This window comes from Phocoena phocoena, chromosome 19 (assembly GCF_963924675.1).
Source record: "Phocoena phocoena chromosome 19, mPhoPho1.1, whole genome shotgun sequence".
In the NCBI taxonomy this organism is placed as follows: Eukaryota; Metazoa; Chordata; class Mammalia; order Artiodactyla; family Phocoenidae; genus Phocoena; species Phocoena phocoena.
Genome location: NC_089237.1, coordinates 53,235,278 through 53,257,558, shown reverse-complemented (window position 1 = coordinate 53,257,558; position 22,281 = coordinate 53,235,278). Strand labels below are relative to the sequence as shown.

The 22,281-nt window shown below is 39.8% G+C and overlaps 1 protein-coding gene across 1 annotated transcript in view; it reads left to right on the top strand.

Annotated features, from left to right (window-relative positions):
* The first annotated feature begins 3,915 nt into the window (after positions 1-3,915).
* LOC136137935 (myosin-8) overlaps positions 3,916-22,281 on the top strand; it is a 29,045-nt gene continuing 10,679 nt past the window's right edge. Inside the window, exons 1-22 of the mRNA XM_065896339.1 lie at positions 3,916-3,960; positions 5,485-5,723; positions 6,417-6,560; positions 6,646-6,802; positions 9,151-9,178; positions 9,279-9,387; positions 9,471-9,563; positions 9,698-9,761; positions 10,433-10,531; positions 10,623-10,726; positions 11,103-11,241; positions 12,330-12,448; positions 12,526-12,675; positions 14,141-14,311; positions 15,205-15,514; positions 15,623-15,690; positions 17,558-17,645; positions 17,731-17,848; positions 18,208-18,331; positions 18,423-18,559; positions 20,045-20,300; positions 21,963-22,205. Coding sequence (XP_065752411.1) covers positions 5,514-5,723; positions 6,417-6,560; positions 6,646-6,802; positions 9,151-9,178; positions 9,279-9,387; positions 9,471-9,563; positions 9,698-9,761; positions 10,433-10,531; positions 10,623-10,726; positions 11,103-11,241; positions 12,330-12,448; positions 12,526-12,675; positions 14,141-14,311; positions 15,205-15,514; positions 15,623-15,690; positions 17,558-17,645; positions 17,731-17,848; positions 18,208-18,331; positions 18,423-18,559; positions 20,045-20,300; positions 21,963-22,205 — 2,931 coding nt within the window. The 5' untranslated portion in view covers positions 3,916-3,960; positions 5,485-5,513. The remainder of the gene's footprint in view (positions 3,961-5,484; positions 5,724-6,416; positions 6,561-6,645; positions 6,803-9,150; positions 9,179-9,278; positions 9,388-9,470; positions 9,564-9,697; positions 9,762-10,432; positions 10,532-10,622; positions 10,727-11,102; positions 11,242-12,329; positions 12,449-12,525; positions 12,676-14,140; positions 14,312-15,204; positions 15,515-15,622; positions 15,691-17,557; positions 17,646-17,730; positions 17,849-18,207; positions 18,332-18,422; positions 18,560-20,044; positions 20,301-21,962; positions 22,206-22,281) is intronic.

Here is a 22,281-nt window from a genome sequence, read left to right as displayed (position 1 = left end):
ACAGGAATAAAGACGCAAATGTAGAGAATGTACTTGAGAACTCCGGGAGCAGGAAGGGTATACTGGCACGAAGTGAGAGAGTGGCATTGACATATATACACTACCAAATGTAGAATAGATAGCTAGTGGAAAGCAGCTGCGTAGCACAGGGAGATCAGCTCGGTACTTTGTGACCACCTAGAGGGATGGGATAACGAGCGTGGCAGGGAGACGCAAAAGGGAGGGGATACGGGGATATATGTATACATATAGCTGATTCACTTTGTTATACAGCAGAAACTAACACAACAATGTAAAGCAATTATACTCCAATAAAGATGGTAAAAAAATTTTTCTTAATAAAAAATAAAGTAAAAATCATAGTTACCTTTAGGAGAGGGAAATAAGAGTTATAATGAGGAGGATCAAGAGAGGTTTACGGGGTGCTGATAATATTCTGCTCTGGATGTTATCGGAATTATTGTGTTACTTACATGCACAAAAATAAACACATGAGATCCCTCATTCCTACTGGACCTACCAGGAAATAAACTGCATGTGCATGTGTGCGCGCACACACACACACACACACGCGATAAAAAGAACTATCAGCTAAAAGAGAATCCTCCTCCCAAAGCCCAAATTTATACATCTGGAAATTAGAAAAAAAAAATACTTTAGATAATTTGGGAGTTGAAATGGAAATAGAAGCTTTAAAAAAACTATAATTGAAGGACAATCATACAAGGGTACTACATATCAACCCATGGGATTTAGCCAAAGTCGTAACCAAAGAAAAATTCATAACCGTAAATAAACATGCAAGATCATAAGAAAGAATGAACATAAATGAAGTTAGCTTTCAGTTCAAGATGCTAGATTAAAGACCAATATAATAAACCTAAAGAAATAAAGGAATGAATAAGATTAAAAGCAGAAAATAATAAAATAGAAAAAAACTTATTTGGTAAATCTAAATTAAAAAGACCAACACAAAAGACAAAACTTTGGCAAATATGGTTTAAAACAAAAAGAAAAAAATTAAAATACATTAAAAAATTATAAGGAATAAATGCCTATGCAGGAGGTTTTTTAACTATAAAAAGGCATAAAAATATCTAAAAACCCACATGAAATGGGCAATTTTCTAGGAAAATATAAATTCTCCAAATGGGCAAAAAAAAAAAAAGGTAGAAACTCTGAACAAACTAATCAATAGTCATGAAAAAACTTAAATTAGAGTGAAAGATTTCTCCTCCAAAGGGGCTACAGGCAAAAAGAGTTTCCTGAAGGAACTGTTCTAAGCCTTCATGGAACAGATTATTCACATCCTAAACACACTGTTGAAGAAAATAGAAACAAATGGGAGGCACTCATTTTACAAAACTAGCACAATTCTATATCAGAACCAGAAAAGGATAGCACAAGAAAAGACAACTATGGCCTAGTCCCATATGAACTCAGATGCAGAAATCCCACATTTTTTTTTAAAAATGCATAAACTTAAAGCAGCAGGAAATTAAACATTACATCAATAGGTTTTATTTCATGAATTGCAGCACAGTAAAAGTGAGGAAATCTAACAGAGTTCATTATATTAACAAGTGAGAGAAGAAAAAAATATCATTTCAATAGATACAGAAAAAACACTGGTAAAATCCAATGCATATTTTTAGATATAATTCACATACTATAAAATTCACCATCTGAATGAACAATTCAGTGGTTTTAGTGTATTCACAAAGTTATGCAACCATAACCACTACCTAATTCCAGAACATTTTCATCACCTCAAAAAGAAACCCCATTAGCGGTCATTCCCTAATCTCTCCTCTCCAGACCATTCTCTGGCAACCACTAATCTACTTTTTGTCTCTGTGGATTTGCCTGCTCTTGTTATTCAAATATGAACACATTGCATCCAGCTTCGTTTACTTAGCATTAGTGTCTTCAAGGTTCATCCATGTTGTATCATGTATCAGGACTTCATTCCTTTTCATGGCTGAATAATATACCACTGTATGGATATACCACATTTTATTTATCCATTTGTCTGTTGATGGACATATGGGTTGTTTCCACTTAGCTATTATGGATAATGCTGTTATGAACATTTATGTGCAAGTTTCTGTATAAGTGTATGTTTTCAATTCTCTTGGCCTTATATCTACGAATGGAACAGTTTAATTCACATTTATGATTACAATTATTTGAAAACCAGATATAAAGTATACATCAAATATCATATTTTATGAGACATTAGATGCAATCCAATTAATTTTAGTCTAATCTACAAGGCTTTAATTTTTCATATGATTAGAACGTAAGAGGTTACACAACAGCACGTTTATCGAAACTCACAGAAATGAAGTTCTGCATCCTGTCTATGCCAGTGGTTACAAGAAAAGAGTACACATGCAAAAACTCATAGAACTATAAAACAAGTGAATTTTATTGTAAATTTAAAAATATTTTTTAAATAGCAGCAGAAAAACTCTTATATAACTGTCACCTAAAAAGAGTCAATTTTGCTGTATATAAATTATACCTCAATATCCCTAGCCATTAAAAGAAGAAAAGATTCTAATTTTAAAAGAATGATCACAATATAATTTGTTTAAAGAATAAGGGTGTAGGGACTTCCCTGGTGGCGCAGTGGTTAAGAATCCGCCTGCCAATGCAGGGCACACAGGTTCGAGCCCTGGTCCAGGAAGATCCCACAAGCCACGGAGCAGCTAAGCCCGCGCGCCACAGCTACAGAGTCTGCGCTCTACAGCCCGCGAGCCACAGCTACTGAGCCCACATACCACAGCTAGTGAGGCCCGTGCACCTAGAGCCCGTGCTCCACAACGAAGAGTAGCCCTTGCTCGCCGCAACTAGAGAAAGCCTGCCCGCAGCAATGAAGACCCAACGCAGCCAAAATTAATTAATTATTAAAAAAAAGAAAGAATAAGGGTGTAAATTTCATTAGTGGTATGAAAATTACCTGTGATATAATTTTTAAAGTAGGTTGTAAGACATATATGTACTTATATATCTATATCTTATACATATATGCACTTATATGTTTATATCTTACCTCCGCATATTGGGATTATAGACATTTTTTCTCTTTGCTTATCTGTATTTTTTCCTACAATGAATACATATTATTTTGTAATAAATAATCATTTTTTTCAGTGTTGGGTGGACGGGCACTGACCCGACGGTAGAGACTCAGGATAGCATCTCCTCTCACCTTGGCCCTGCTGCCTGAGCCCAGACTCCAAGGGGGAGCCTTGGCAGTGGCCCAAGGGTGTGGAGGAGGTGGGGGTTCCTGTGGTACCAAAGAAGGAAAAGTGGTTATAGGGTCCTGAAAGCAATGCATCGCTGAGTATGTGATCACTGGGTCACCACAGGCATGTGCGAGAGAGTTTGCCAAAACGAATATAGCTTTTAGGAGGCCCCACCAGGCACTGTCAAAGATTACCTTCCCAGCACACTAGAAGGCATTCTCTGCCAGCATATTGGTCGCTGTCAAGTTATTTATAGGAGATTGGTTCACATACTCAAAATAATATGAATACTTCTAATTATACCCAAACGTGACAAATGTCAGTACAAATTATTCTGAGGGTTCATGCTGCCAAATGTCTCGCTCTAACAAAGAGGAGGCAGCTGCAGCATCAGCACATCAGCCCCTATATAAGCACGAAGGAGCCCTCCTGCTTCATCTCCACCAGAAACCCAGGGGTAAGTGATGGGGGCCTTGGGACCTGAAGGACCCTGGGGGCAGAAACAGCTTACCCCGTGGCCCATCTCTGAGCATGAGACTGTTCCTCCCAACTCTGACTTTTATTTTCATACAGCCAAGTTTTAGATCAGGGAAATGTTTTAATTCTATAACTATCTTACTGGAATTTCAGAGCTTCACTAATAAGAAACGTGTTGTTTTACAGTGTTAGACGCTTCTGAACCTGCATCTTCATCTGGAATCCAGAGGTAAGACTCTGCTTTATTCATTTATCGATGACAGAGGGGAGTTATTTAGGCTAACGATGCTGGGAACAGCTCTTCACTGTACACCATTTCCATATTTTTGCAGTTATGTAAATAGATTGTGCTTCCAAATGTCTGCTTATAAATGCTGGGAAATCATTTTTCCAGAATGTCTTATTCTCAGAGACCACCCTCATCTGAATTCCAGGACTAAAGGACCATTTAGGAAAGAATGAATTTTGACAGTGAGTTCTCAGCTGCACTTAGAACTGTCCAGGGGCAACGGACTATTCCATGCTAACCTCCTCCTCCTGACAAGCAATGAATACTTACACACTTTACCAATATTTTTTAAATACCCAGAAAAATTCTTAATCTAAAAATGTAAACAAAAACAAACATCTTGTTAAAACCATAGTATTTTAGCTACCTTTTCACGATTCACTGTAGTTTTTAGAAAGGTTTGTTATTGTTCGCTTAAAAAATCACAAGTATTACACCCACAGAGGGCTAAATATCGTACCTAATTTAGAAGAGATCCTGGCCCTCCCCCCAAGTAATTCACTGCCTGAGAGCAAAGGAAAGACCCAACCGAAGTAACATGCCAACACTGAGAGACACATCTATCAACGGAGGACGGTGGCTCACATACATGCGATGAACTCTTAAATTCTTGTCTCTTTTCTTTTTCTGGACGTAAAGAAAAGAAGCCTGTGGAATTTATGTGGGATGAAGAAACTTCTTCGTGCTGAAGCTCTCATTTCTCTGTGGTTAGATCTGTTAACTGACAGTTGAAATCTCTCATGCCAAAAGGAGAATGTTAAAAGAGATTTTGGAATTAAGGCAATGCTAAGTCTCTTGGTAACAAGCCAAATGATAAAAAAAAAAACAAAAAACCTAGAATGATAAGAATTTAGTATGGGGTTTTTAATGACCCACCAAGAGATATAACACCAAATATCAACATAAAGTAGATGTTAAAAATAATTATTTGGCTTATGAGAGAAAAAATGGCCATCTAAAAGGCAAAGATGTTTTCGATAGCTTGGAAAATATCAATCTCCATTTGCACAAAACAAACTTTCCCTCCTAACTCTATGATTGTCCTGGCAAATGGCAGATGCAAACATTATGCAGAAGGAAAAGTGGGGATTAAAGAATGACAGTTGCTATAAAACAATCCATCAACAACAGTCTTAGCTATAGATATTGTTACAGTCTAGAGAATAAAACATGCAAGGATTCCGTTCTCACTCAGTTGTCGATGCCCTAGCCCTGAAGATCAAGACATGCCATCTGGGAAGGACATTTTCAAAGCCCTGAAAGTGAAGCCTCAGACTGCAGTCTCATTCCAAAGCAGCCCTGAGCTAGGGTTACTGTATGAGAACCACTGGTCAGCAACAGCTTGGAAGAACAGTTACAGCCCAGGCAGGCGATGGAGCCTCAACATTTCTTTCATTTCAAATCCTAGCTCACATGTATAACTTCCGGTTTCTATTTCTCCTCTCCCTGATTTTTTTCCCCAAGGCAAAATTCTCTCTAAATAAATCGCAGCCATGAGTGCGAGTTTGGACGCCGAGATGGCTGTTTTTGGTGAAGCTGCTCCCTACCTTCGAAAATCGGAAAAGGAGCGGATTGAAGCCCAAAACAAGCCCTTCGATGCTAAATCATCAGTCTTTGCAGTGGAGCCCAAGGAATCCTATGTGAAGAGCATCATACAAAGCAAAGAAGGAGGGAAAGTAACTGTAAAGACAGAATGTGGAGCAGTAAGTAAAAACATAAGGAGAAAATACTCCCCGCCCTATTCCTCCACCTCCTCGCTTCAAGTTGAAGCCTTCCTCGCTCAGAATCTCTAAGCCTATTGCCAATACAGACACCTTTCTGGTCCATTAACAGACATCAGATCTGGGAGGTAAAAGAAATTCTCAGCAGTAACCTCATTTCTCCCTTTCCCAACTACCCAAAGGACTTTAAAGCCACTAGGCTTCGCCTCCAGCATCTTCCTTCAATTCCTCACTTCCCAGTCTAAATCCCCAAACTTGGGAGAAATAAAAACTAGCTTCTCCTATCAAAACAATTACTATCTATTTAGATAAACAATGTATTAATATCCCCATTACTTCCCCCCAAATTGAAGTTTCTTGTAATAAATGGCCAGGAAAAGTGAAAAATTTAACCCATTTAAGTAAAATGATATAAACTGATAAATAAACCTGGGACAAGGAAATGTAGGAGGAAAAAAGTATTTTTTAAAGAGTAGTACGTATTCTAGCTCATCAGAGGAAACAGATTTTCTTACCATCAAACGCTAAGATGAATGTATTTTCATGCCTTTATTTAAAGGACACCGAATAATATAATGGAAAGTGTCCACAACTGTAGTCTTATAATTAAAGCAGATAAACATAAATCCTACCTCCAACCATTAATACAAACTTGTCTCTTACTTTACTTGCCAGACTCTAACTGTCAGAGAAGACCAAGTCTTCCCCATGAACCCTCCCAAATTTGACAAGATCGAGGACATGGTCATGATGACCCACCTGCACGAGCCAGCAGTGCTGTACAACCTCAAAGAGCGTTACGCAGCCTGGATGATCTATGTGAGCGCCTTTCAACATCTCTTTATTCCACCTATCTCTCCAAGTAAAAACAAATCCCACACGTTGAATATTCTGATTTTCTCAGACCTACTCGGGCCTCTTCTGCGTCACCATCAACCCCTACAAGTGGCTGCCGGTGTACAACCCTGAGGTGGTGGCTGCCTACCGAGGCAAAAAGCGCCAGGAGGCCCCGCCCCACATCTTCTCCATCTCTGACAACGCCTTTCAGTTCATGCTGACTGGTGAGTGAGTGATGCATCTATTTACAGAAAGGTAGAAATAGAATCTTTAACAAACAAACAGACTTTGGGCTTTGATTACAATACTACATGGCAGCCACATGGGGCTTCGCTGCTTTCAAGAGACTTTCAGAGCTGTAAAATCACATATTCTTCCCTGAAGCCATTCTATAGATGAGTGAAGTGAAGCTCACTGAATTCACTGACCTACCCAAGCTAACCCAGCTGGTGACCAGAAGCCTCGTTGAAATAATTAGTAGACCTCTGTAAACATATTTGTTGTTGCTTTCTCACATGTTTTTACTTTCTGATTTGGAAAGAAAAAAAGTTCAAGTAGATTTTTTTAAAATATCCACATCTACAGCAATCAAGGAAAATAGTTACCAGCCATAGCGGGAAAGCTTTGTGAATTCCTTATCTTTAAAAGACACAGCTAGTATCACTAGCCTTTGGGGTAGAACAGGGGTAAAGAGCGAGCCATGACTTTCCTCGCAACCATTTTGAAGCATTTTCCTACAAGAATAGAAGAAAATAGAAATCCCTGTTTCTTTGAAAATACTTTTTTTAAAGTTTTTTTTTTTTTTTTTTTGACGTGGACCATTTTTTTTTAAGTCTTTATTGAATTTGTCACAATATTGCTTCTGTTTTATGTTTTGGTTTTTGGCTGCGAGGCATATGGGATCTTAGCCCCCTGACCAGGGATCAAATCTGCAACCCCTGCGTTGGAAGGCAAAGTCTTAACTACTGGACCACCAGGGAAGTCCTGAAAATATTTTTTTAAAATTATATCGAAGTCTGTTATTCCTGTCTTATCAAAGCATAAACAAAATGGCTTTGATGCGAAATGTAGGCCCAAATACAGCATGAAAACCTTTTATTGGCACACACCAAACGTACTGCCTTTGGAAATATTCTAAATTTCCTGTTCTTCCATGAGATATTAGAAACTGGAGAGGATTTTGCTCCTTTTTGTTTTTTTATTTGATTGTTTTTATGCAGTTTTAAAATTGTCTTTTAAAGGAGAAAAGGGAAGAGAAAGGGATAAAATAGGAATTTTCCATTACAAATTGGCCAGCAGTTCTACAAGGATATCATACCAGGAAACTGTTCTTTGGTTGTCAGCAGAAGCTAGCTACCTTCCAGAAATTATCCAAATGTGGGCTCATTCCAGAGGTTTTAACACTTAGCAGTTGCATTTACACTGCTATGTACACCACCACTCCTACAGAGGTCCCCACTCCCCCAAGTTTTGGGCCTGCTCCAAATTCAAGATTACTTATCTCCAAACATGATTTTTGTAAAAAAAAAACACCCAAAACTGTGGCATTTGACCGGTTAGAGACTAGAACACTGTTTTCTTATCTATGCTCCCACTAGATGTGATATGATCTTTCTTGATTTTTCTTCTATTGGAAAAAGAAATCAATCTGAGTATGTTCCAAAATCTGTCTCTACTTCCCTGAATAGAGCTTTGAAGTTCTCTAAAGTCTATATCTACATCTAAATAGCACCCAAATTAGCATCTATTTCTCTGAATAGATTTTTTTAGATTTGAGAATGCTCTAAAATCTATATCAGTATAAAATTAAAGATTTAACAAATCAGAAAATTGGTATATATCCAACATATCAGTCATATAACTAGTGACAATTTTTGTTTTCATTACTTAGAAACGTGTATAAAAAGGAAAGTAAATGAACACCACCATTTACAATTCCAGATCCCTTCCTTTTTTAGTATTACCAGCTGTCAAATTAATATGAAAAACCGGGAGGAGGCCAGGTAGCAGAAAAATATATAAGCTGGAAGTCAAATAGACCTAAACATCTTGATAAGCTATGTAACTATTAGAAAAGTCACTTATTTCTGTCTGGGTTTGTTTCTTCATCTGTTAAATGAAACTTCAAAATTGTATGACTCTTACTGAAGTAGTTACAGATGAAATTATATGATGCCTGGAAATTTCTTTAAAATAACCAAGTTGAGTTTAGGATGGGAGTACAGGTTATACAAAGTTGGCCAAATAATAACTGTTGAAACTGTATGTATGATGGGTACATAGGAGCTCTTTATACGTTATTGCCTCTACCTCTGTATACGTTTGAAACTTCCCATAAGTTTTTAAATTAATAATATTTTAAGAAGAAACACATGATTCTTTGCCTCTTATTTTCACAAATTTTACTCCAAGAGGCAAGTACTATCTGGGAGCTACACACAAAACCAAGATCACAGGCAACATCTTCAAAATGTTAAAAAGGATAAACTGATTAATCTTTACAGAGTCAATAATCTTTGTATTGAATGTGTACTATTTTTTAAAACTGTTGGTCTTGATTTGTTTTTTACAGATCGTGAGAACCAGTCCATCCTGATCACGTATGTGATTTTTTTCTTCTTCTCTGGTTTGTGGTGATTGTCTTAGATGTCGACAATGTGAGCTGTAGTTCTGACCTCTTCTCTGGTTTCTGTTTGACAGCGGAGAATCTGGGGCAGGAAAGACTGTGAACACGAAGCGTGTCATCCAGTACTTTGCAACAATTGCAGTTACTGGAGAGAAGAAGAAGGATGAAACTGGCAAAATGCAGGTGGGTCTGACCGGCGTGTCAGAATCAAGACTAGCAGGGCACACAGGAAGCCCCAGATGTGAGGACTGCTCTTGCCTTTGCAGGGGACTCTGGAAGATCAAATCATCAGTGCCAACCCCCTGCTGGAGGCTTTTGGCAACGCCAAGACTGTGAGGAATGACAACTCCTCTCGCTTTGTGAGTCTCTGGGTCACAGAAAGGTTTTCTCAGGCCTTAAATGCCCCAAAAGGCATGTCTGAGTTATTAATTCAATCTCTTCTTACTCGTGTGCTAACAGTCTTGTATATACCATCATCTTTTTCACTTGCAAGGGTAAATTCATCAGGATCCACTTTGGTACCACGGGGAGACTGGCTTCTGCTGATATTGAAACATGTGAGTAACAGGACCATTGAAAATCAAACAGAGAAACAAGTGATGTCATTTGCAGGGATATTTTGCAACACTTATTGAGCACTGAGCCTGCTGGCAGTGTTGCCCGTGAGCTAATGCCAGACTTATCCATAATCGCTGTGTGCTCTATTTACCTCAGTCTCAGACTGATGGCTCTATAATACATTCTGCAATTCCTGCCTCAGAAGCAACTATGACATTTTCTCCAGGGAAAACAGTAGGACTATCTATGGACTCCTATGAGTTATCTATAGGCTTACAATACATTTCTGTGATTTGCTCTTGATCTGGGCTTTGGTAGGTGTTTCCAAGGTAGTCCCTCACCAAAGAATCTAAGGTGATCTGAGGAAGGAGGGGATATTAAGGATCAATTATAATACAGAGGTCACAGGTCATCCATGTGCAAAGTTGATTTTTACTAGAGCATGCATACTTCAGTCTCTGCTCTTAGATGGTGAGAACCTTGGGTAATTGCCATACGTATTTGGAATTCTTACATGTAGTACCAACAGGATCGATCATCACGTTGAAATCTCAATGGAGCCTAACGTAATTTAGGCCCAAATTTTAGCCAAAGACACTGAAGTTCATTTAATATCTCAGCAGCATTGATATTTTTTTCTAATTCAATGTCTATCTCCCTCTCTTTCCAGATCTTCTAGAAAAGTCTAGAGTTACTTTCCAGTTAAAGGCAGAAAGAAGCTACCATATTTTTTATCAGATCACTTCCAATAAGAAACCAGATCTGATTGGTAAGGATGAACTTAAATTCACAGACAAAAGTTAATGTTTTTGTTAACAACTTCTAATGTAAACCATACACCCTGAATTCTATGCACCCAGACATGCTCCTGATCACCACCAACCCGTATGACTATGCCTTCGTCAGTCAAGGGGAGATCACAGTCCCTAGCATCGATGACCAAGAAGAGCTGATGGCCACTGATGTAAGTCACACACTCACTTTTTAAAAATCCATTATGGGGCTTCCCTAGTGGCACAGTGGTTGAGAGTCCGCCTGCCGATGCAGCGGACGCGGGTTCGTGCCCCGGTCTGGGAAGATCCCACATGCCGCGGAGCGTCTGGGCCCGTGAGCCATGACTGCTGAGCCTGCGCGTCCGGAGCCTGTGCTCCGCAACGGGAGAGGCCACAACAGTGAGAGGCCCACGTACCTCAAAAAAAAAAAAAAAAAAAAATCCATTATGTATGGAAATGACAATAGCAACCACACCATAAGTGTGGTTACCTTAGAATATAGTGTAAATTCTCCAAAATATGTTGGTCTCTTCTGCCCTAACTTTGTCCTGTCATTTCTCCTGGCAGAGAGCCATTGACATCCTGGGCTTTACTCCCGAGGAGAAAGTGTCCATCTACAAGCTCACAGGGGCAGTAATGCATTATGGGAACATGAAATTCAAGCAAAAGCAGCGTGAGGAGCAAGCGGAGCCAGATGGCACCGAAGGTACCAAATGAACCTCCATCTGGGTTTAAATTAGAGAATACAGCAAGAGAAAAACAGGTTATTCTAAACTCACATTTCCTTTGTAGCTGGACTTCTGAGGGGCATGTACACATTTACACACACTGCATGCTTTCCTCACCCCCTTTCCCTCCTCACATCTCCATATCTCCATCTTTCTATGCAGCCCAAATGAACCCTAATAGCCACTTGTAAGGATATATCTAAAAAGCACAACCTGGGGCCAGATCATTAGAGAGGGAATGAGACAGAACTGTGAGCTTGCTTTGCCTTAGCAATGGCGAGAAAGTATATAGGATAACTTGGCATATTGGTCTATTTCAGCACCAGCTGGGCAAACCTAGTGGAGGGATACAGGGTCTTGCCCAAACACAGAGCTGGGGTTGGAGGACATCTGTGCACATGTGTGTGTGTGTTGTCTATATTTAACCCTCAGACAATCTAGGCAACAAGATAAAAAAGAAACTGAGAAAGAAAAATCATATACTCTATGTATGGAAAGAACATGGAACTTACAGGATCTACCACGGAAGCTAAAGTTATCTGCTCCTTTAAGCCTTTCCTGACCACCCTGGCTTGACATTCTCTCTCCCTCATTTACATCATAGTCATTGACAAAATTTTAGAAGGGGACTCTGTAGGAATCATGCACTAAAATTTAATCCTCACATTTTCAGATAAAGAAACTAATTCGTTGAGGTTAAATTGGGAGGAGTTAAATTGAGATACGGTGTATTTATCTTACCTTCCACCCCCACCTACTGTGTCTTAAGAGCAGGGACTCTGGCTTTTGTGTTACATAAATTATTTCCATAAACACTGGACATATTTTTATTGTTGTTAAATTTCTCAGGAGTTGCTTGCAACAAATCACCAAAGGCCAGTGTAACTGACTGACCATTTATTAGCAAGTATATGCTCTAATATACAGAGAGCCTCACCTGATCTTCTCTAGAATTATTTAAAGCTTTCTATTTAAATAATAATGAAAATGAATGGAGGAAAATGGAAAGACTACCTTGAAGAAGTATCTGCTGTTAAACAACGTTCCTTGAATTGTGTCTCTGCAGTTGCTGACAAAGCTGCCTATCTCCAGAGTCTGAACTCTGCTGATCTACTCAAAGCCCTTTGCTACCCCAGGGTCAAGGTCGGCAATGAATACGTCACCAAAGGCCAGACTGTGCAGCAGGTAAGTGCACAAGCTCAATGAATCACACACATCCCAGGCCTTTCATAGTGCCAACAAACATTACTCTGTCTATGAAGGTGTACAATGCAGTGGGCGCTCTGGCCAAAGCCGTCTACGAGAAGATGTTCCTGTGGATGGTCACCCGCATCAACCAGCAGCTGGACACCAAGCAGCCCAGGCAGTACTTCATCGGGGTCTTGGACATCGCTGGCTTTGAGATCTTTGATGTGAGTTTATCTTCATATTAATAAAAAGTGGGAGAAAGGCAATTTGGGTTTTGATATACTGAGTATTATTATTCATTTACCCTTGTAGTGTCTACATTGCTTTCTCCAGCATGGCACCTAGGACAAAATAGCTAGGAGGTAACTAGATAATAACAGAAGTAATAATAATAGCTAACATTTATCACGAAGCACTTCAGAATGTTACCTCATTTAATCCTCACAACGACCCATGAAGGAGTAACTAATATTACTTCCAATTACATGTGGAGAAACAGATGCAAGAAAATCAAAACACTTGCTAAAGATCCTCCAGCCATATAAGGCAAAGCCACGACAGGAACCTGACTATGCAACGTTTGGTCCATACACAAGGCACCTCCCGTGGAGGAGAAACGGCCTAGAGGTAGAAGTGCAGTGACAGTTCATAGTTTTCCCTCTTCCAGATTCATCTGACACACACCATTTCCCCTCTGGGCCATCAGCTTTATCATCTATAAAATGAGGGTGTCAATTATTATAAAGACTCCATCAGGGGGCTTTCCTGGTGACGCAGTGGTTGAGAGTCCGCCTGCCAATGCAGGGGACACGGGTTCAACCCCTGGTTCTGGAAGATCCCACATGCCGCGAGCGGCTAGGCTCGTGCTCCACGGCTGCTGAGCCTGTGCTCTGGAGCCCGTGAGCCACAACTGCTGAGCCCACATGCTGCAACTGCTGAAGCCCATGCACCTGGAGCCCGTGCTCCGCAGCAAGAGAGGCCACAGCGGTGGGAGGCCCGCGCACCACAACGAAGAGTGGCCCCTGCTCTCCACAGCTGGAGAGGGCCCGTGGGCAGCAATGAAGACCCAACACAGCCAAAAATAAATTAAATAAATAAAAGTTTAAAAAAAGACTCCATCAGATCTTCAATTTCTATACCACATCAGGTCCCCCCTTTCACAGACCTGACAATGAGGATTTACCAAATGTTTGGTATGAACAGAAGAGCAATTAGCCTATTAATTTCACTCTGCACATCAACTAAAGGTCTTAAGAAAAGCTTTCCTTAATAATGTGACGCCAAAAGTGAAAATGTGACCTTTATCTTGAGTTGGGGGGGGTGGTAAAAGAAGTGAGGCTTTGCAATGAATTACTTTCACCCTTAAATCTGAACCATAACTCATAGGATCATGGTTATACTTTTAATGCACATTTTTGCCCATGCAATCTTCAGAGGTGGAAAGAGGTAGATTCTACCACAACTCCTGCTGCGTGATTGACAGCTGTGCCTTTAAATAATGCTCAGAAATCATGAAAAGGGTTCGTGTCAAAAATGATCATTTTTTTCCCTGGGATTTCTGAAAAGACAACAATCAGTTTAAACTTTATTTCATTACTGTATTCCACATATTTTTGATAAAAGATTTTTCAGTGATGAATTCTACTGCTATAAAAATCCACTTAATGTTGGAAATTTGGTTTTGCGCAGTACAACAGCCTGGAGCAGCTGTGCATCAACTTCACCAACGAGAAGCTGCAGCAGTTCTTCAACCACCACATGTTCGTGCTGGAGCAGGAGGAGTACAAGAAGGAGGGCATCGAGTGGGAGTTCATCGACTTCGGGATGGACCTGGCCGCCTGCATTGAGCTCATCGAGAAGGTCTGCTTGACTTCTAAAGGAAACCCGAACTGAAAGGATAACTTTCCCAAGTGCCTTAAGCAACTCCAGAATGTATTACTGTAATCTTAACTAGACTGATAATAGAACAAGTTAGAAAATTACTTTATAAATGACTTTCTCTTTTCAACTTTTACGTAAGAAGAATCAGAGAGTGTTTAGCTTCACCTTGTCGTAACAAGTTCTGTTCTAACACTGACTCAGATCCAAGTTTAAAGCAGCATCTCTATTGAGATGGTCTGCTTCACTAGAAGAACTACCTCATTTGTTCTAAATCTATCTCCACTATGATCCAAGATGTCAACAATAGAAATAACTATTTTCTAAATCAAAATTAACGCACAGGTAACACAGCTAGGGCTTATATCAAAGGTAATCTGTTTGGAAGTCAAGAGTCAAATTGCTATGCTTCTTCATAATCTATCTTTAAGGGATTAAATGCACAAAATGTCTTAAATAAGGTTTCATTATTTATACTGTTAAGTTATTGCATATAAAGTAAACACCATTCTAAGTCAGTAAGTCCTTTGCATAGAAAAACAAAACTCTGACAATAGATTAATTCACCAAACAGGGGAAAATGTGGTAATCACAGAACATTTTAATAAGTCGCCCCCACTTATGCAGTGCTGACATTTGGAGTTTATATCCAGCTACTCTTTTAATTGAAAATAATGCTATGGATTGAATGTGAGAAAGAATGGTGGAAAAGTCATTCTAGTGACAACAAAAGGACCTCTTTGAGCTATGACCCTGGTTTACTTTATAAATGTATTTAATTAGGAGTGCTCATAATTCAATCAAATGACAACCACTGTGTCTATATCTTTTGAGACAAGATAGGTTGACACCAATGTCTACTTTTCTGAATTCAGCCACTGGGCATCTTCTCCATCCTGGAAGAGGAGTGCATGTTCCCCAAGGCCACAGACACCTCCTTCAAGAACAAGCTGTATGACCAGCACCTGGGCAAGTCTGCCAACTTCCAGAAGCCCAAAGTGGTCAAGGGCAGGGCCGAGGCCCACTTCTCACTGATCCACTACGCGGGCACCGTGGACTACAACATTGCCGGCTGGCTGGACAAGAACAAGGACCCCCTGAACGACACTGTGGTTGGGCTGTACCAGAAGTCTGCAATGAAGACTCTGGCCAGTCTCTTTTCCACATATGCTAGTGCTGAAGCCGGTACTTTCTGAGCCCCTGATCTAAATTAACCTGTCCCCACAGAATGTTCACATACCATTCTAGCCTCTGGGATTCTACTTTCGTTGATGGGTTTTCTTTTTATCTTAGACAGCGGCGCAAAGAAAGGTGCTAAGAAGAAGGGCTCTTCTTTCCAGACTGTGTCAGCCCTTTTCAGGGTAAAGTACAAATTTAATTTGAAAAATCTATTCAGTTCCTATGACTTATCATAATTAGGATAAGAATAAAGGATTTAGAATAAATTAGGAGGGAATGGAATGTTAATAGGAATGACTTCAAATACTCCTTCTTGTCAGGGCACAGCCAAAGCAATACTCCTCCTGTAGGGCTCAATGTTTTACCTCTTATTCCTTACTATGCTCATCTAATGTATTCAGGAATTCCAAAATGCCCTTAGAAGCTTTCTCGCTATATGATAAGGCCGATTTTTAAGGAAGCACAGCTGAACTTCAAAGGTCTCCCTGTGGAAAGCCACCAATGTTGCCCTTTGAGAATGTTCATGAGTTCCCCTTTGAGAATTGAGCCCGAGACACACCCTTTAGGACATCCTTCCACCAAATCACATCTTTGTCCTCCGAGGTGGATTTAATTTTTTCTAATAGCTGAAAATTATCTAAAGCCAAACCTAGTGATTTAGATGGATGATTAAGATAGAAAAATATCTCTTAAGAATAACAGTAATAATAACATTACTGCAAATAATGTGATTCTCTTAGATGGCTTAACAGCTGGCTCTTCTACAGGGGAACATATGGAGCATCTGGTCTAATGGCTGCTTGGTCAGGATTTCTGTGGCTAAGTCTCGTTCTTTTTAAAACTAAAATGCAGATACTATGTATGACCTAAACAAGAAAACAGCCCTGTTCTTTTTTTCTCACTACCAATTTGCATTATTTCACCAAATATGCCCGTGTTTCATCAACTTATCCTTGTACATAATTGCAAGATTAGAAACTCACATTACTTATTTTGTTTATTTCCTAATAGTTAACTGAGATATGAAAAATAAAGCAACTCTGCCTTCTCAACGAATATACCTAAGAAATACTGAGAAACAGCTACTTGCTAGTTTTCTGTGGTGGAGTAAAACACCACTGTCTGTCATAATCAGTTACTCTATTTCTGGAATAACTCCCCCCATATGATTCAGACTGTGATCATTCTCAGGTACTCAAGATCCACTCACAAAAGGTCATACAGTCTTATGATTTTAGACTCTTCCAAAAAAAAAAACCAAACAAACCAAAAAACAAGAGAGTACAAGTCCCAGGGAATAATACACTCAAGGAAGGAATGGCAAACATTGGGACAGTGGCTAACCTAGGTTACCACTGTAAACTACTTCTGTGAAAAATATTAGCTGAGGGCTTCCCTGGTGGCGCAGTGGTTGAGAGTCCGCCTGCCGGTGCAGGGGACACGGGTTCGTGCCCCGGTCTGGGAAGATCCCACATGCCGCGGAGTGGCTGGGCCCGTGAGCCATGGCCGCTGAGCCTGCGCGTCCGGAGCCTGTCCTCCGCAACGGGAGAGGCCACAACAGTGAGAGGCCCGCGTAACGCATAAAAAAAAAAAAAAAAAAAAAAAAAAAAAATATTAGCTGAGAGAGATGAAAGAGGCCTTAGAGGTAATCTCAACTATTTTCAAATGAGGCCCAGAAAGAGAAAAAGGATTTTATAGAGTCAAGCAGCTCATTAGTGGCCAAGCGAGACTGTAGTCCTTTGTCTTCTGGTTCCCGGTCAAGAATACTTCCTGTGTGTCAAGGCTACTGAATTTGCAGTTGTTTACAGGATAGATCCTAGGTGTCATAAATGAATACCAGGGAGAGCTGCATTTCTTCCCAGCACTTTAGCCTTTCGGTTTTTTGGCAGGCTAGAACTCTTGAGACCTTTAAAACACAGAGCAACTGAAGCCTCATAGACCTTTACCTAATATAGTTAGGAAAGTACCTAGGTTCGTTCCATATAATTACCAAGAAAAGCAATCTGAAATAGAACTTTCTCATCAAGTCCCTTCTACCTGGTTTTCTAGGAAAATTTAAGCAAGCTGATGACCAACCTGAGGAGCACACACCCTCACTTCGTACGGTGCATCATTCCCAACGAAACCAAAACTCCTGGTAAGATCTAAGAGCATGAAATAATCACACAGGCACAAGTCTGAAAGTTCAGTGCACAGTAGTAAGTACTCTGATTTGTTTTTAGGCGCCATGGATCATGAGCTTGTCCTGCACCAGCTGCGCTGCAACGGTGTGCTGGAGGGCATCCGCATCTGCAGGAAGGGCTTCCCGAGCAGGATCCTCTACGGGGATTTTAAACAAAGGCCAGTCTCCCCCTGTCACAGTTCACTGAATGCTGTGACTAATTAATCATTTTCACTGTTGCCCTCTGTTCATTGTTTTTATGTATCCTGCTTCGTCAATACGATGAAATTAAGTCAAATAATATAGTCTTGTGGTGCTAGAACAGAATACAGGCTAGAGAAGGTGGCATTTCTTAAAAATAGGACGGAAGCGTGCATTAGCTTGTGGAAAAATCATATTGTTTTACTATCTGAACCTAAAAGGACAGTTGGGTTTTCTACTCTTGCTTTTTCTCTTTTTACTAACTTTTTTTGGTGTCGTTTGGTTTTCATATATGATCACACCTTCCTAATCATTCTTTCTTTCTTCGACTGAACAGATACAAAGTTTTAAATGCAAGTGCTATTCCAGATGGACAGTTCATTGACAGCAAGAAGGCTTCTGAGAAACTTCTTGCCTCTATTGATATTGATCACACCCAGTACAAATTTGGACATACAAAGGTATGGCTGTTACTTACACCTGATCCAAGTCCTCTGCCATAGCTGTATCTCCTGTAGTCTGGGGATGATTTGTAACTTTCCCTCTCTCCAGGTTTTCTTCAAAGCTGGCCTGCTGGGTCTTCTGGAAGAAATGAGAGATGAAAAGTTGGCCCAGATTATAACGAGAACTCAAGCCATCTGTAGGGGATTCCTAATGAGGGCAGAATATCAGAAGATGTTGCAAAGGAGGTAACCATGCAGAAGATAAGGACTGTAAGGTCTCTTAGGGACTTTACCTCGCTCTTCCTTATTCATTAACTCTTTCATTTTGTGGTTAATATGCACTTCTCACCCAGTTCCAAACTCACTCTTACAACACATCAGCCTCTGCTTAACCCCTCACACTGGGATTCTCTTCAAAACGTCTCTCCTCCCTCAGTTTCTCCCTTTCATTCATCTCACATACAGCAGCAGGAATCGTTCGCAGTAAACACTATTTCCATCACACTGTATCTGTTTGCGGTTCCCCACGGTCTCCCACATCGAATCCAAGTTGGCTGTGTGTCTGTCAAGGCCACTCTCTATTCCCTACCTCATCTATCATCTCCCACCGCACAGCCTTTTCCAGCCAGGCTAAACAATTTGCTTATCTCCTTCTCTCCTGTTTGCACAAGCGCTCCCCTCTCAGCCTAATTTATCTCTTTACCAATTCAAAACTTCCATTTCCGCCTCCTCTAATTAACCTCATCCTACCCATCCACCCAGCACTACTGCTGTCCTTACACACACGTTTTGCATTCATTTTGCTCATCTGTACTCATTTACTTCTGTGATATAAGTGTTCCCAAGTCTTTTCCATGTGTCAACATTATAGTTTATGGCATGATATCTGCCTTCTCAGAGATATGGTTCTTATAAATTGGACCTATAGAAATAGAATCTCCATTTTAACAAGCTTGAAGAGGCAAACACATTGTTATAAGGCAGGTAAACCTTGCCAGTCTATTGCTACAGTGTTCAGAAGGAATATCCCTTATTACTATTTTAAAATGTTATTTAAATAAAACAAATTTCGTAGCTCAATCCATGCTAAATGCTCTGCAGACATTAACAATCTAACTGAGCAGGTAAGAAGTAGGCATTTGAAAGGACTCGAGAAAAGCCAGTCTATTAGGTGAAGAAACTAACAAAAGTTGTTTATGGAGTAGATAATTTGGCAGCGATTAAAATAAGAGGAGAGGTTTCGAGGAAAACAGGGTAAACCATAAGATCAATTTAGGTGGGCAATTAGGAAAGCGAGCCATGCCCTTTCACAGGTCACGTCAGTGTGCCAAAGGCCAAGCAGCACAATTAACTTACACCTGCCACACCCACTCCCAAGTCACTAATATTGTGATTTCTCAAATGTTCTTCAAATCGTATGTGTTGCTCATATATACAAAGGATTCCTCCTCTAAAGTCAGCTTCTTTGCTAATGTGACAGGGACTTGAGAACACACAATCGTTCGGCATGAGCAGTGCACATTAGCAAAGTGGTCATACTGAGGACTGCTCTGAGTGCGAGGGTGTGTGTGTTGTGTGTGTGTGTCCTGCATATGAAATATACAGAATTTGACACATCACTTACATGTGGGGGGGGTCATTAAAAGGGGAGTGTGTAGGTAAAAAACTAATACTAACAATAACATTGTCTCTAATGGATCAATCTACACTGATACTTTTCGGTCATTTCAGAGAAGCCCTTTTCTGCATCCAGTATAATGTACGTGCCTTCATGAACGTCAAGCACTGGCCCTGGATGAAACTCTTCTTCAAGATCAAGCCCCTCCTCAAGAGCGCAGAAACCGAGAAGGAGATGACCACCATGAAGGAAGAGTTCCAGAAAACCAAAGATGAACTCGCCAAGTCAGAGGCCAAAAGGAAGGAACTAGAGGAAAAAATGGTGACTCTCTTGAAAGAGAAAAATGAGCTGCAGCTCCAGGTTCAATCTGTGAGTACCCTGTGTGCTGAATGCACCATGTCACGGAAGTTTTTCTGGAATTCACATACACTCTGGATTTACAAATGGCCTTTTCTTGAAAAAGAAAATTTCTAGTTGCTTTTTTCAGTATTTCACTTAACTTTCAATATTCCTGTGAAGAAGTAAGGCACCGACTACTTCCAAATTGCAAATGGAAAATGGGAGATTGTAGAAGTTATTTAACAATACCACAAATTTAATAGGCACGAAGGAAGCAGTTGAAAGGCAAAGCCCCCAAATCTCAGTCATTTTACTCATCTGCCCTGCCTGCTTCATCCCAGTCGTAAGAGCCCTACTTCCTGAATACAAGTGTATGAGATTGTATTTACACTCATAAAAGACAGTTATTCTTATTTCTCTCTGTATCTCTTTTCCTCAACCCCCAGGATTTAGCTCAATAAATTCATTTGCAGTTACTTGAACTGAACTACCACGGTGGAAGACAGAGCTAGTGACCTCTGTGATTCTTCCTGTGATACTGACCCTGAGTTCTCAAGGCCTCTGTTTATTGGTTAAAGAAGAAGTTGTAATCAGAGTGGGGGCAGGCTTGGCATCAGCACTGTGGCCAAATACAACCTCCCATTTCCTTGGCCCAACAAGCCCAACAATGTCATGAAGAAATCTGTAAAAAAAAAAAAAAAGGATAGTTTTCTTAAAATGTTTAAGCTATTTTCAACTTTTCCTTCTGATAAGCTCACTTATATGAAGGTTACATTTTCCCAATCACAGCCTCTTCATCTTAACCTCTTTCATAGGTATTATCATTAGTCAGTGAGTAAATATATACTGAGTGTATGACTATTAAAAATAAAAGCAAAGGAACCCTCAAAGTCCTCATTATCAAACGTTTAAGCATTTTAAAAACTTAAGATATAAACAAACACTGAGAAGTTAAAGAAATTCCCCAGCCCAGAGTAATAAGGTCGTGGCTGAACTGATTTTTATGAGTCCTTTAATCATTTATAAAAACCTCACTGAGTTATGTAGTTTCTCAAAATTACAAGTTCCTATATAGTCTAATATTCATTTTGAGACTAGTAGGTAATTCTTAAAATGGAAATGGAAGCCTTGGGCAATTATACAGCACTGTTATGGTCTATCAGGGAGGTTTTGAGTATATGAAAAATGCTTCATGGAAAATTTATAGGCATAATGTTACGTAGTTTTTCTTTTTAAAATTCAATGTAGCAACTAGTTGTTTGAGGCAATTTGACTAAGTCAGAAATCTTTGAATAATATAGTTGAAATGCTCTTAGCAATCATTTATTCCAATCCTCTTTAATTACATGAGATAATTGAGGGTAAGAGGAGTAAATCAATTTGCCCAAGGTCATACATATGGAGGCAAATTTGGGACAAGAACCCAGGCTTCCTTTGGTCCTTCCACTCTTCTACACAATACTTTTTAAAATAGTCAATTGCTTCAATCCAGTCATTTTTCAGGCTAATTTGTTTCTAAATCTATAGTGCCATATCTAATTAGCTATGTTTCTCCAGACAATGGAATGTTCAATTAATTTATATTCATACTGAAAAATTCATTAGCTTTCAGTAAACACTACTATTTTGTGCAAAGAACAAGTTCAAAATAAGTAACAAATTCTCTAAACAGCTCAGCAAATCTCTCCACAGGAAGCTGACGCCTTGGCTGATGCAGAGGAAAGGTGTGAGCAACTGATTAAAAACAAAATCCAGCTGGAGGCAAAGATCAAAGAGGTGACTGAGAGAGCTGAGGATGAGGAAGAGATCAATTCTGAGCTGACGGCCAAGAAGAGGAAACTGGAGGACGAATGTTCAGAACTGAAGAAAGACATAGATGACCTTGAGCTGACACTGGCCAAGGTTGAGAAGGAGAAACATGCCACAGAGAACAAGGTATGAAATATATTTGTATACAGCATATAGAGACTCTGCCATCTAACTAAGCTGCTTTAGAGCAGAGATAATCACT